This window comes from Mytilus edulis, chromosome 8 (assembly GCF_963676685.1).
Source record: "Mytilus edulis chromosome 8, xbMytEdul2.2, whole genome shotgun sequence".
Taxonomy (NCBI): domain Eukaryota; kingdom Metazoa; phylum Mollusca; class Bivalvia; order Mytilida; family Mytilidae; genus Mytilus; species Mytilus edulis.
Genome location: NC_092351.1, coordinates 48,164,563 through 48,180,751, shown reverse-complemented (window position 1 = coordinate 48,180,751; position 16,189 = coordinate 48,164,563). Strand labels below are relative to the sequence as shown.

General features: G+C 30.9%; 1 protein-coding gene across 5 annotated transcripts in view; it reads left to right on the top strand.

The window, feature by feature from the left end:
• Positions 1-16,189, top strand: part of LOC139485777 (protein diaphanous homolog 2-like) — a 46,796-nt gene that overhangs the window by 9,514 nt on the left and 21,093 nt on the right. For all 5 annotated transcript variants that reach the window (XM_071270419.1, XM_071270418.1, XM_071270421.1 and 2 more), the window contains exons 3-12: positions 4,736-4,831; positions 5,318-5,448; positions 6,004-6,072; positions 6,641-6,704; positions 8,242-8,375; positions 9,039-9,258; positions 10,222-10,340; positions 11,307-11,423; positions 11,817-11,935; positions 13,116-13,285. In XM_071270419.1, coding sequence (XP_071126520.1) covers positions 4,736-4,831; positions 5,318-5,448; positions 6,004-6,072; positions 6,641-6,704; positions 8,242-8,375; positions 9,039-9,258; positions 10,222-10,340; positions 11,307-11,423; positions 11,817-11,935; positions 13,116-13,285 — 1,239 coding nt within the window. The remainder of the gene's footprint in view (positions 1-4,735; positions 4,832-5,317; positions 5,449-6,003; positions 6,073-6,640; positions 6,705-8,241; positions 8,376-9,038; positions 9,259-10,221; positions 10,341-11,306; positions 11,424-11,816; positions 11,936-13,115; positions 13,286-16,189) is intronic.

Here is a 16,189-nt window from a genome sequence, read left to right as displayed (position 1 = left end):
GAGGAAGAAATAAATGCCATGCACAATAGAACTCCACCCATTGTGTATGTAATAAATAGTGGCAATGATGATAATAGCAGTTTCCTTACGTAAATATTATTGGCAGATGTTAGAGCACAAAATGATTGATCTCCCAGTTAGAGGCTATTTGAAGTTTAGAGGCTGTGTTAATATCCTGTAACAATTGTTGACAGTTTCGTATAATCTCCCGTGGATTATCCAATTTATAAGTTTTAATGAATCAGAAAGAAGTCAACAATTGCAGATACTAGATTTTATTTGCAGATATTGCATCAGAATTATCTATCTCCATTGCACTGATATTTTAAGAAGTTCAGTGGCGGATCCAGAGGGGGGTTCCGGGGGTTGGAACCCCCCTTTTTTTGGCCGATCAATGCATTTGAATGGGAGCATATAGTTGGAACCCCCCTTTACTCTGGGTTGGGAACCCCCCTTTTTAAAATGGCTGGATCCGCGCCTGAAGTTACTCATCAGTTTATTTAGGATTTGAAGGAAGTTTTAAAAATTAGATTCAAAAGAAATTCAAAATATATTAAAATTCAATAAATATGAAAGAAAGGAAAGTGGAAATTTGGATTAGGGCCATGGGATACCCTAGTCTTTATTGTATGATAGTAAACATTCAGTGTTCTCCTTTATATTGTATGATTTTAATCTGGTATTTTTTTTCAAATTTCTTCATCATGTTCATTTTACTAAAATAAGTTGTTTTTTCAAAAATCACTTTGCTATTGAAATGAAAGTTTACATAAGATTACAAAGAACATGTTTTGATCTCTAGCTTTGGATTTTCTCTTTATATTGGTTTGCTATCTGATTGACATAAAATTGAGAATGGAAATGTCATAGACTAACAACCCAACCAAATAGCAGACAACAGCCGAAGGCCACCAAACATGTATATTACTATATACACATACATAGTGTCTCCATTCATACAATTAATGAAATGGGGACCTATACTTTTACACTTCATTGACTTTGATCATGTGGATAAATTTTGAACATGTTGAAATAAGTATACAGTATGCCATGTACAGGGAACTTTGCAGGCTCTGATCAAACTAGTTCATTTTGACCTACATTTTATGCTTTTGTAGGTAACTGTATATTCAGTTTAAGTTTCTTAAGCTTTTAAGACTTTTACATTCCCCAGGCACATTATTTGATTCATTTTTAGAAGTATCACAGTGACCTACAATCATATGACTTGGTGTAAGGATGCTTAAAAGCCAGTGCAACTAATTCTTTAAAAAGTTGTCTCTGATCTATTATCATGATTGTAGGCTTCATTGATTCCTATAAAGTTTAATTAACATCTAATTTTATTTCTCTAATTTCTTATTGATCACATTTTGTTCCTTTTCATTCTTCATGTAAAATCCACTTTGATATTTTTCAAATTAATTGTAAGGTTAATCAAGCAAATTGAGGGACATTACATGAAACCGTGGCCTTTCTATGTTATAAGTTTCCTGAATCGTGGGACAAGTAGAGTATTGTACAAATTACAATACAGAAAAAAAAAATATACAGTAACAATTTGACAGCTTAAATAATAATATATCCCATTGTTGTATATTACGTAACATACTAAAGTTTAAATGCACTGTTTCTGTATAATTTGATATTAGATATTATAATTTGATCTAATACTACTTATGTGTCTACAGATTACAGAATTTAACTGCCTTCCTTTTACTATTTTATACAACAATTTTAATTGGATTTTAAGCATCCAATAAATTTTGCTTTTGGCAATATATGCATAGTTTTTATTCCACCCAATGATGGTTTTATGTCACTTAACTTTGGAATATGAGATGGAACAGCATTCTGAATTTAAGACATAAAATTAAAAATGTAACCATAGATGTGTAAATGACTTGCACAAAGTTTGAAACACCTTTTTATTCATCTACCATGTTGAATTTGCAAGAACAGTTCTCATTTTTATTGCCCATCTTGGGGCATTATGTTTTCCGTCTGTGCATCCATTCCTTTGTCCATCCATCAATAGAAAATGAAAGTGCAAGTGAGGCATCCATGAACTATGGACACATTCTTGTTCTTCAGTTCTTATTTTTCTCTCTTCATTCTAACCGTCCGACTTTTTTTTTCTTGTTAGAAATATGTACCTGATCTGGATCTTAAGCAGATATCAATTAATGAGGCCCCTCATGGGGGGGTCCTAGTAATCACATAATAACCATTTTTTTGCCAATATAATCACATAATCATTAAATATTTGCTTATCTTTAGTAATCAAATAATCATAAACTAAAAATACAGTCCTAGGTAATCAAATAATCATGAAATATTTGGCTTAATAATCAAATAATCATTAAAAAAACGGACAAGTAATCACATAATCAAAAACCCCATGAGGGCCCTCATTAATCAATAGATATAGGAAGATGTGGTGTGAGTGCCAATGAGACAACTCTCCAAACAAATAACAATTTAAAAAGTAAACCATTATAGGTTAAAGTACGGCCTTCAACACAGAGCCTTGGCTCACACCGAACAACAAGCTATAAAGGGCCCCAAAATTACTAGTGTAAATTCATTCAAACGGGAAAACCAACGGTCTAACTTTGCTTTTCTTTCCACCATTCCACAGTTTTATTTGCATTTGATAAATTAAAGGTGTTTTTTCTCTCCTCTTGTTTCTTTCTGTGCTTCATGTTCTTAATCATCTTTTATTTCATCTTTTTGTTTTATAAACATGCTCTTTAATCAAAGCATGTCTTTTTCATTTATAATTGCTTAAGGGATGTAACCATATTCTGAAGTAAATTTGATCACCTATGTTATTAAAACTGTAAAATGTCAAATATTTAAGACAATTTTAGGAAAGAACTTCCTTAAGATAAAAGACTTTAAAATCAGTTTGACGTAAGAGAAGTTATAATTTGAAAACAAAAAATCTGTTACTTCAAATAAGATCAAATAATATTGTGATTTAAAATTACAAGGATGTTATTCTGAAAACGACAGTCCTTTGTATTTTCTTTAATGAAATGACAATAAATAATCACTCAACCATTAAAAATATACAGAAATAATCGATACACTTCAACGAGACAGCAAACTAACAATACAGTATGAAAATAGAATACCAGTGAGCAAGAGACCATAGCATGCATAGGACAAGGATAAAGGCTTTATTAATTTTAATTCAATGTTCAAAACCCATACAGAATAGAATGCAATGAACATGATGAAACGCCTTGGTAACAAGAAAAAATAAGTGGCCAATTTTAACAAAGTGAAAAACAATATGGCTGACAGCAATCAGTAAAGCAACTTTAACACCATTAGATGACATTCTTCTTGCTTTCGATGAGCGGTCATTCCTCCGAGTAACACAGGACAGTGGTGTAAGAGCACAGCACAAGAACAAAAAGTTGAAAAGAGATTGACTCAAGAGACTGGCATTTAAAGCACACAAAAAAACATGGCTCAATTTTAGATATGGTCCTTTTTTGAATGGTATAATGTAGTGTACTAGTTTAGATGTACTATTAAGTAGTACATGTATAACTGGTCATACAGTGTACTTTATTTTGAAAGTACATTTTGGGTTGATGCAGGAACTAAAATATTTTGTCATATAGAGAAATTAAGACAATCAAACTTTGACATCTCTGCTGATCATGTTCAAGGATTAATTGAAAGTTTAACATTAGATATAATTATTTAGATATTTCTCATTTTGGTGTGGAATTACATACAAACAAACACCTAAAGGCGAAAAAAATAACTTGGCCAGTTCCTGACATCATAAAGACAGATTATTATGTAGTTCTCTCATATCAAGATCCAAGTTATGTTTGATTATGATATCAACCTGAAGGTCCACTAGTTCAATATAAGATGTATTTTCCAGTACACACAATATCAATTACCTTGTCAAGTTTTGTAAGGTGTAAGGGTGCTAGATTACATAGAATTTTGATTACCTGGAGTATAACTTTTACACCTGAGGAAAGGTGAAACTTTCCACATGGTTGATCATAAAAATATTTGTATACAATAAATGATGCTCAGTCAAAGTCCGATAAAAATATTTCTGTTATGATTAATACAGTAAAAAGTAGCCATGTATCATATACTGGAAAAGAAAAAAAGTTAAATGTGTTATATATTTTATCAATAAATTGGGTTACAATTTTAGCACCAGTTACAACTACCAATGACTATATATTTATAGAATTTTGTGATCCTCCCTTTTTGAATATTTAGTGGTTTTAATATAGCTTTGTACTCCTTTTTAAATGTACCATCATTTTTGTTGTTGTGCCCCATGCAACCGTGGAAGGGCATTAAGTGTTACCCTTGTCTGTCAGTACGTACAAAATCGCAGTTGCAACGTAAACTTTAGTTTGCTTCAACCAAAAGTTATGAAACTCATACACAATCCTTATAGCCATAAAACACATATCAAGATCCAATTTGGATGGCTCCACTCTTACAGAACTTTTTCTAGTTATGTCCTTTTGCAGCATTATATGCAAGAGGTGTCACAATAATCTGTTTCCCATGGCCACATCCTCCATTTATTTGATCTTCAAAGACAGTCTCAGGAAAAATAAGTTTCTTTTATGACAAATGTATGAGATGGCAGCAAGATTTATTATAGAAATGTGAGAAATCTGATTTTGATATTAGATAATTGCTATAATTACAATGACACTTTATATATTTTCAGGATGACATGAATTTGTCAGAAGAAAAGAAAGCCCCTCTAAGAAAGAAAGACATATTCCAGAAACGTTCTATGCTTGGTATGCACCAGTCTGTCAAGGTATGTTAAAAAAGTCCTGGAGACACTCAACTTAACTCTTAAAAGAACTGCAGCCTATGTTTGCTCCTTTGAGGATCTGTTATTAATCCTGGTCTGACAATATGTCCAACATGAACGTGTGATACCATAGGTAACCTAAATATCTTAATACTCACAAGCCAACAATGAGCAAAACCCATACCAGATATCATGAATATTAAACTGAAATGAGGCTCTAACATACCAATACTAAAAAAATTCAAATGAGAAACCCAATGGCTGATGTATATTACATACAAAACAAAAAAGTAACAAATCACTACCTCTGAATTACAGGCTCCTGACTTTGGACAGACACATATATAGAATGTTTTAAAATATTGTCTGGACCATTATTCAAGTATCACCAAACCAAATCTGTTAAAATATGAATACAATGTAACTGCACATAAAATTCATGACAAATTGTATTTTGATGATTTTGACAGTTTTATATTGACATTACAGATAGTAGGACCAGGAAACCTTGATACACCGGCCAGTTTTCATGCAGAATTACGGAATCCTGAAGTCAAGGGAGATAAACGATTAAAATTATTGGAATCTTTACGAGTATCATTAACAAGTAATCCTGTAAGGTAATGTGGTACTGTCATAACTTGCTAATACATCATTTAAAATCAGCTGTTTTCTTTGAAGTACAAGTTCATCTAAGAATTGCAGATTGTAAGAATTTGTTATTTTAAAATGTTTGAAATCACATGGTAGAAAATGGTTATGATTTCAAATCTAATATCTCATCTTTAAAACTTAATAATAGTTCCAAGAACTGTTTGTGCCTAGAAGTATTGAACACATTTTTGAGAAGGAGAAGGAATTTTTATGTAAAACATGAAAAGGTTTACCCTTAATGAAGAAATTACCTACTGAACATGCTTAAATAATACCTCAAAGAGTTCCTTTATGAAAATTGAAGTTTATTTGTTGAAAATTTATGAAAAATGAAAAAAGATCATTACATTAATAAAGTTTGATAAATCAATGCCTATTAACCAGCTGAAAAAAAGAAAACAAATTACATGTTGTATAAACCTATGTACAAAACAATTATGATAAAAAAAATATTTATTAACACTTTTATAGAAATATCTTATTCATCATTATGTTCATACTGATGTTCTTTATGATTACAGTTGGGTACAAGAGTTTGGTGTAGCTGGATTAAATGGAATTTTAAGGAATTTAACTTACTGCTGTGATTCGTAAGTAATTTGTTTAAAATAGCCACAGTTTTTGTGAGCAGTTTATTTTTTTCACTTTGCAACTGGAAAAATAATGTGAATATAAATCAGCCCAAATGTGTATTTTTCCGCATCTCCCTTGTAGAATCACACCAATATAATTAGAAAATCACAAGAATAGAAAGGCCATCTGGAAAGGGCTAAACAGGAAAAAAGGCATATGGGAAAGAAGTTTGTTTCCAGTATTTTGCTACTGTTTGTGTCAATCAGACTAGAAACGTCCTGTTTACATTTTCAGGCCTGGCCTACTATAGAAGGGGACATCATGTAATCCAGTCTGATTGTTCATCTGATCTTTAAGGTTAATCGATCTAATGCTACCAAATAATCAGTCCATTTATTTTTTATGTGCGTAGCATCAAATTGTCTTGAATTAAGAAATACACTGAACAGAGTAAGATGTGCATATTATAAATATAAGAAGAGAGCTCTAGAAAATTAAGAAGGAGACAGCAAATCTACAACTCAAATGGCTTGCAGACTATTAGAGGATAGTTTGTTATGTTCATTCTTTTTTGTTTATTTTTAGAAAAACAGAGAGAAGAAGTACATATGAGGCTGTAAGATGTCTCAAAGCATTTATGAACAATAAGGTAATGTCTTATATGAACAACATAAATTAAGTATACTTTAATGTTCCAAGTCCAATATTATAGGGCACATTAAGGTTTATTCTTATCTGTTTGTACGTTCTTCTGTCCATCTGTTGGTACATTCTGAAAGTAGTTTCAATACACTAACTTTATTGTTCCTGAACCAAATGTTTGGAAATTTATACACAATGCTTATTATCACCATAAACAGATATGTGTGTTGGAATTTAGGCAGTGACACCTTCACTGTTTTATTTGTGTCCCTTTATATATATAAAAAAAATGGCTGACCGCCATTTCTTCACTTCAATTTACAAATGAGGGCATTTATGTACCCTAGACACATTCTTCTTTCGCATTAATTTGTTTTCTTAAAAATCTGAGGAAAGTGTTATAAAATTCACACTTGATACAAGGAATTTAATAGTATTTCTACTTAAATCCTTGCACAATACAGAAATTTAATTCTAAGCTACTTATACAGTAAAACATCAATCAGCAATGAAATTAGACCCTCTCATGTTTTCAATTCATTCTTTCATAACACAATTGAAACGGTGCATTAACTCATGAACCGTTCAACCAAAGCTTTTAAAATTTTAATATGTTGTTACTGACAACTAAATGAAAGTCAAGTTCAATAATGGCGGTTTTGACTTTTACCGTTCAGGAGTTATGGTTCTTGAAAGATTGAAAAATGGAGTTTCCAGTCCTGTCCGTGCATTTACGCATGAACTGTTCTACCAAAGCTTCCCAAATTTTAATATGTTGTTACTGATGACAAAATGGAGGTCAAGTTCAATAATGACGATTTTGACTTTTACCGTTCAGGAGTTATGGTTCTTGAAAGATTGAAAAATGGAGTTTCCAGTTGTGCCCGTGCATTTACGCATGAACTGTTCTACCAAAGCTTCCCAAATTTTAATATGTTGTTACTGATGACAAAATAGAGGTCAAGTTAAATAATGACGATTTTGACTTTTACCGTTCAGGAGTTATGGTTCTTGAAAGATTGAAAAATGGTGTTTCCAGTCGTGTCCGTGCATTTTCTCATGAACCATTCAACCAAAGCTTTTGAAATTTTTATATGTTGTTACTGATGACAAAATAGAGGTCAAGTTCAATAATGACGATTTTGACTTATACCGTTCAGGCGTTATGGTTCTTGAAAGATTGTAAAATGGCGTTTCCATTCACGTTGTTGCATTTACTCATGAACCATTCAATCTAAGCTTTTCAAATTTTAATATGTTGATACTGATGACAAAATGGAGGTCAAATTTGATATTGACGATTTTCACATTCACCATCCATCAGTAATGGTTCTTGTGATATTGCCAGGACACAAATAAAGATTGATAAATCCGGTTTGCTGTCATTGTGACAGCCTCTTGTTTAAACTCATTTCTGTTTTTCAGCTCTTGAAACAAAAAAAATACCTGTTTTAGTTGAAAGTTTTATTCTGTGTAATACATCAATGTTCTTGGTTATATTTCTGACAGAAAAATATCTATTATATATATATCTCTATTTTCAGTTTGGTTTGATGCAAATGATAGGACATGAAGAAGCCTTAACTATATTATCTAGAACAGTTGATCCTTCAGACCCTAATACAATGTTAGAGGCTGTCAGACTTCTAGCTGCTATATGTATAGTACCTCCAGATGGGTAGGTATTACAAACTATAAGGGCCCTGATGATTTATATGTAAAAGTTAGCAGTAAAAAGACTACATTGACAACACACATGTTCCCCTGACGTCACAATAGAAAAATCTGACATTAATAGTTCAAGTGATGCAAATTCTCAGGTCAAGCCTGGCAAATTCTCAAATAGCAATAAGTTCTATTTATTAATTCCTGCTATTTCAAGGTTAGACCAGAATTGATCTATAGGCTTAAACATTTATCCTTAGGAATTAAAAACTATCTGGTATGATGTTCCAGATGTAAGACTTTTTTAGTTGATTGACAGTTGTTTGCTGAACATCCTCCAGACTTGAAATTGTATCCCTTATCATTAACAGATTAAGGAAGAATATACTTTTTCATTTGGTTAATTCAAAATTATAACAGGAAAAGTTGGTATCTCTTCAATCAGAATTTTCAAGATGAAATGTTTCCAGCTGTTTTACACTTTAGTAAAAAATGGTGTCAAAGTGCCATTATACATACATATATATATAGTTGTAATAGTGCTTTTAAAAGAACTACTTTATATTCAATATCTTCATACACCTGTCATATACTTTTGTATTGTTGTTTCACCTAATTATTGACATATATTTAGGTCACTTTTATATTATCAGTTCTAATTCTAATTTCTTTGCAGACATGAAAAAGTTTTGGAGGGTATAACAGTATGTGGAGAGATTCGAGGGCGAGATAGATTTGTGCCAATAATCATGGGTTTAGGTATGCGGGACAACCAACCCATGCAAGTGGCAAACATTCAACTAGTCAATGCTATTGTCAGTACGCCTGATGACCTAGATTTCAGACTGCATTTACGGAATGAAATAATGAGGACAGGGATGATAGATCTGATTGGGGTTTGTATTTCTAAAATTGATTTCATTGGTGGCAATAAAAGATACTGTGACTTCCCAATGAAGTAAGAATAAATTATTTCACAGGTGAAATAGATTCAATGATTTCACTTCTAGGACGTCATACAACAATGAGTGTTGTCATGACATCGTCAATGATGTAACATCAAAACAACTGAAAAGGCATAGAAAAAAAGAAATAGACCCTTTGAATTTGTACTTTTTACCATGAAAAGGTTAATGATCAATATATTCAAAAGAATAACTTATCCAAGAATTCAAATATACTTCTTATACTCCTTGAGCACTCCTGAGGAAGATAAATACAGAAAAGCCCTATGACACATTAAAGTCATATGAAACCTCAAATTAAAAAAAAATTATGCATGTTTTTTTTATAACTAGATGGAAAGTTTTTTATATAAAACTTATGTACATATACTATATTTTTGAGAAAATTCTTTAATTTGTCCACATTTGGAAGAAGTTTACTTTTTTTTAAGTGATTGTTACCAGGAATCAATTCTCCGTATGCAAGTGACCTAAGCGCGATCCTTCTCGTAAAAATCCAATGATCGCAAAACGTATGGATCTGTCATTGAAATAAACTATTATCTGATTGTACATGTTATACACTTCAATAGCCATGCTTCTTTGTTGATTGTTTACTATAAGGTGACAATCTGTAAACAATGGCTTCAAAACACGGCAATTAATTAGCTGCCATATTTGTTAAATCATAACAGACAGAGACAAAAAAATGACAATTATACAATAGTTTTGCCTTACAAATGATTAAATTGTGCACAGAAGACTAAGTTTATGATATATAAATGCATTGGTTTAAGAATTGGATTATTTTTCACCAGTCACTTGTTTCATATGACTTTAAACTTATAAAGGTGGAATTTCATTTTGGTCAGAGTATTTTTTCAGTATCATTTATATTTTGTCTTTTAATTTTAGTCATTAGATACTCAGCAAGATGAAGAATTACAGACACATTTAAGAATTTTCCATGACCATAAAGAAGAAGATTTAGATGAATTTGTTCATCGTTATGATAATGCTCATATTGAGCTAGAGTATCCTTTATACTAGATTATAAGTTACCCTTATATACCTGCATTTGTTTGCACCTGTCCTAAGTCAGGAACACGTTGTTCATTGGTTGTCCTTAGTTGATGTGGTTCATAAATGTTTCTCAATTTTTATAAAATTTGATATTCCTGTTTGAATTTTTTACACTATGACCATAAAGAAGAAGATTTAGATGAATTTGTTCATCGTTATGATAATGCTCATATTGAGCTAGAGTATCCTTTATACTAGATTATAAGTTACCCTTATATACCTGCATTTGTTTGCACCTGTCCTAAGTCAGGAACACGTTGTTCATTGGTTGTCCTTAGTTGATGTGGTTCATAAATGTTTCTCAATTTTTATAAAATTTGATATTCCTGTTTGAATTTTTTACACTAGTCATTTTTGAACCCTTTATAGCTTGTTGTTAGGTGTGAGCCAAGACTTGGATGTTGAAGGCCATACTTTGACCTGTAATTGTTTACTTTTTACATATTATGACTTGGATGGAGAGTTGTCTCATTGGCACTCAAATAACATCATCTTATTTCTATTGTCAGCCAAAACTGGATATTTCTCTATGTTGAACACTTTTTAGTTATTTACTGTTAAGATAGACATATGTTTAGTGCATTGTTAATAGTTAGATACTGTTTAAACCCTTAGGTATATTTATAATAGGTTACATTAAAAATCTGAAATGATGCTACATGTAAATCATGTGGTATTCCCTCATCATTGAGTTAACTTTTTAACTGATTTCACTGAAAAAATAAAAAGGAAGTTGATTTTTTTTTATTTTGTTGTTAAGTAATTACAGGCATAATTTTGTTGGATATAAGGTGCTTTGAAGGTATTTATTACAGAATTAAAATTAACTTTTTATTACAACACATGTAGTTAAACAAGCAGAAGTCATTCAATTTTGTTGTCTCACAAATGATTATTTATTCTTAACCATATCTTAGAGATCCACGCCAGTGTTTTGACCTGGTTTATAATTCGACAAAAGACACAATATCAGAACCTTACTTTTTATCCATATTACAGCATTTATTAATTGTACGAGATGATGCATATGCTAGGTAAGTAGTTACAGTGGTACCAAACTCCCAGACTCAAAATATTTGGGCTCTTTTAATTTTGATAATATTTTGACAAAATATTTTACTTTAACCCTTTGATAAAAAATATTAAAAATTAAAAAAAAAAAACACACATTTTATCTGAAAAATTTCAATTGATAAATGTTTATAGCAGTTTGACAAACATTAATTTTGATCATTGAAAAGCTTAATATTTCCTTCAAAATAGAACTTGATTAAAATGTTTAGCTGATATTTACAGAGTTATCTACCTTTTAGAAATGTTGAAACTGTAACTTGACAAAAAGAAAAACTAAGAATAAACATCTTAGAAATCAGAGAATGTATTTCATATATTTATTCACCACCTAGTTGCACTTTTTACCTTTTCAGACCTCAATATTATAAGTTGATAGAAGAATGTATAACACAGATAGTATTACATAAGAATGGAACAGACCCAGATTTCAGACACACAAAGAGATTTGATATTGATGTAGAACCTTTACTAAGTAAGTTTTACTGTAGGTGGTAATTTTTATTATATTCTGTTTTACCTGATACAAAAGTGAAAAAAATATTTGTCTTTTATAAATGAGTGGGAGTATATGGTTTTGGACATGTAAAATTTGATTGATAATAGCAGTCTTGTTTTCAGAAATTGTTTTGGAATTGTTTTATCTGTAGTATGTTGTGTATATTCACGGGGGGTCTCTTCCTATATAAAGGTATATACATATGTGCCGCTGGAATGGGTCCCTTTTTTGATCCGTCAAATATATCAATGGGGTGCAATTTTACCGAGGAAATATATCAATAGGTAGTAATTGACCGATTGTGATATATCAATGGGTCATAAATTTCAGTTTGTTGTGCAACGATCTTCACTGAATATATGAATGGGTTATGATTTCGCTGTGAAATATATGTATAGGTAGGGATTTCACAATTATTCAATATATGAATGGGGGGTGTTTTTAAAATCCCAGCTGCACACCTGTACCCAAAATCCCATGTTGAGACCCCCCCCCCCCCCCCCGTGTGTATATTATTGAAATTCATCACAATAGACATCTAAACATAATAAATGATAGAGTGACAATTACAGATCTGATTTTTGATATAGAAACAAAACAAAGGGAAAAAATGCACAATTCAAATAAGTTCAGAAACAAGTACGTTGCTCTACAATATCTATTCAAGAAGATAAAAAAAAACAGATCTTGAATGCTAATCTAGTTCTGTAGAAATAAGAAGAGAACAATCCATTGCAAGGATAAAGATGTTGATAGATACATGTAACTACCACCTTCAACAATAAGCAAAGACGATACCTCAAAGTAAAATTTAACAGGCTGACAAAATGTTAAACAATTCAAAAAAGAATGGCCTAAATAAAACTATTATGTCAGACAACAAAAACCACTGGATTAACAGCTGCATCTGGCTAAGGATAGCCACATTAGGAATGTGGACAGGTTTAAATTGGTTTTGAGCTCTCAAACCTTTCTTTGCCTTACTTGCATTGGAACTATGGAGTAAAAAAAGAAGAACTAGTTTATTCAATATGGATGAAAACTCAAAGTGCGTATATATTTCAATACAGAAATCATGGATTCTTACACTTTTCTATCCTATTCTAACATATAAATTGTCTATACAAGAATATTCTTATGCTGTTTCTTTAAACAGGTTCATTACATGAAAAATCAAGAGTAGAAGATGCAGAAGTCAGCATTGTAGAAATTAGTTCAAAATTAGAGACAGCCATTACTGCCAAACAGGAATCAGAAGCCAAAGCAATGACATTGGAAGAAAAAGTGAAGAAATATGAGGATGAACTCACTGTTATGAAAGAAAAAGTAAGGCATTTTGTCAAAATATCTTACGATATGTATTTTATAATTTGCAATATGTGCATTTGTAGAAGTCATTATAATTTGTTTCCTTTTTAACAAATCTGTATCATGATATAGCACTTCAATTTTTTGTCGAAATTCCATTGATTTATATAGGTATTGTAAGGAGGATAGGGAACTTTTTTTTGTCCTAACACTTTAGTGATTGGAGTTTGGCCAATTAAGGTTAATCTTTTTTTTTGTGTCATTGAGTTGCTGACTTTTTGACTTATCCCAACATTTTTGTTTTATTAATTTTCACATGTATGCATACATTAGGGCAATAAATACAATGCACAAGATTGGATAGTCATTGCAGCATTATTGCAATGCATAAGATTTTATAGACATTGCAGCATTATTGCAAAGCACAAAATTGCATAGGCATTGCAGCATTATTGCAATGCACACAATTGGATAGATATTTAGGCATGAATAGCTTGAATGCTCAAATAAAGCTGCCATTAAAGGAAACCTGAATTTTAAATCAATTTTTTACATTTGTGACTGTTTTCACTTTCAGTTCCAATTCTTTATACATTATTTGATAATTTCAAGAATTTTTTAAGCACTATTAAATTCTGATTTAACAGGAAAAAATGTTCTTAATGAATACTGCCGCTGGCAATAAGTCAGGCTTTAGTACTATGGATAGTATGCCAGCTGGTCAAGATCAGGTATCGCGTGGTCATCATTACTCATGGTAGAACTTAATCCCATCATGCTTGCCAGTAGGACCCCTCTGTCTTATACAAAATTCCTTGCAATTTTTTTATTTTTTCCAGACTTTCAGGATTTTGATAAAGTTAGCTTTAAAATGAAAATGGCTTAAATGGATAGAAAGAGTTGGTTGATTCATTCTAGTTCTATCAGAACCTGAAAAAATCAATTCTAATAAAATTATCTTCTGCAAGAAAATTTGTAAATAGTAGAGTTGTCGTTACTTTTAAATCTGTTTAAGCTATTAAACATCATTGACATCAATCATTTTATATTTTCAAATTTTGGGTACCACATATTAGTTTATATAAACCATTACACCTGCGTATGTTTATATATACATTGTATATGACTTCTGTCTACATATATACATTGTATATGACTTCTGTCTACATGTATACATTGTATATGACTTCTGTCTACATGTATACATTGTATATGACTTCTGTCTACATATATACATTGTATATGACTTCTGTCTACATGTATACATTGTATATGACTTCTGTCTACATATATACATTGTATATGACTTCTGTCTACATATATACATTGTATATGACTTCTGTCTACATGTATACATTGTATATGACTTCTGTCTACATCGAAACCTATAAAACTAAATCTTCTTGCAAGTATATTCAATTGAATTTAACAGTTAAGAATAATTTTGTGTAGGTTTTTCCCAGAAGACGAATATTAATAGGGTTTGTAATTTAATAAATCCATAATATGGAATAGAACAGCAAATATATTACCTAAAATTGAGAAAGGAAATGGGGAATGTGTCAAAGCGACAACAACCCGACCATAGAGCAGACAACAGCTGAAGGCCACCAATGGGTCTTCAATGTAGTGAAAAACTCCCTCACCTGTAGGCATCCTTCAGCTGGCCCCTTAAAAAATATGTATACTAACACAGTGATAATGGACTTTATTACCTGACTGTTATAAAGATATGTGGTTGGTTTACACATGTTATAAAGATTTTCATTAGCCAGGTTTAATGTTGAAAAAATGTATTAAACTTGTAAGTACTTGTAAATTCAAAATTTTGACAAAAAATTCCAGTACTAATATAAAAATGTACTTTTATTCTATATAATCATAACAATGACCAACTGTTAGAGAAAAAATAAGGTTAAAGTTATATATAAGATAATTCTTTGAATTTCAACAATTATTGTTTTCCTTGTTTCAAAAATTCCAATAGGTAATATATATTACATTATTGTAGTAATGAACCATTATTTAAGATGTTTCCATCACTGGCCTTCTTCAGTTCTTTATTTTTCTTCTAAACTACATGGTAGACCTTTTACTTTCACAACATTAAGATTTAGATCCTTGGTATATCATTGTTTTGTTAATCTACACGATAATCCAGAAACGTAGAATCTTTAACACACTTCCTTGCTTTTAAATAAATTTGAGTTTTAGAATTTGGAGGTGGTAGTTTTGTCTTGAAACATTAAGCACACAAAAAAATCTGCTTTTAGTTAACTATGATTTCATCTTATATTCTCAATCCCCTGCACATTAAAGGACTTTAAACCAAAATTTGCTTCCTATGACTACAATATCATCTGACATTCTGGTTTCTGGATTATATATATTAAGTACATAATGGATTCATGAGTTTTTGGTGTTATGACCAGAACTACTAAATGTATAGATCCACTTTCTTTCCCATTGTTTCCAAAATGAGAAAATTGGAAATAGAATTCTACTTGCTTTCTTTAATCCACACATATCTATTATTTAATGACTTTTCACAACTTCAATTTTTTTTAGATATTCCTAGGTGTTGGATAGTTTTACCTCACACTTCCACTTAAAATTCTTATTTCAATTCTTATTCTTATCATTTATCATCAGATAAAGGCTAACTTTGATCATTGTATTTTAAGTACATCACAATACATTTTACGGTATGCTGTGAATATGTGGTTTGGTAGTCTTGAGAAAAGTATGATGTGTGGAGTTTTGTTTTTTTTTAGCTTTTTTCAACTTTGAAATTTATTTATTTATTAAAATAATAGTTTTTAACATGAACTTAACTCAGGTCTAGCTGAACAAGACATAACATATTATTCATATATTTAATGAATTTAATTATATCATATAACTTTTAAGATGCATGTAGTT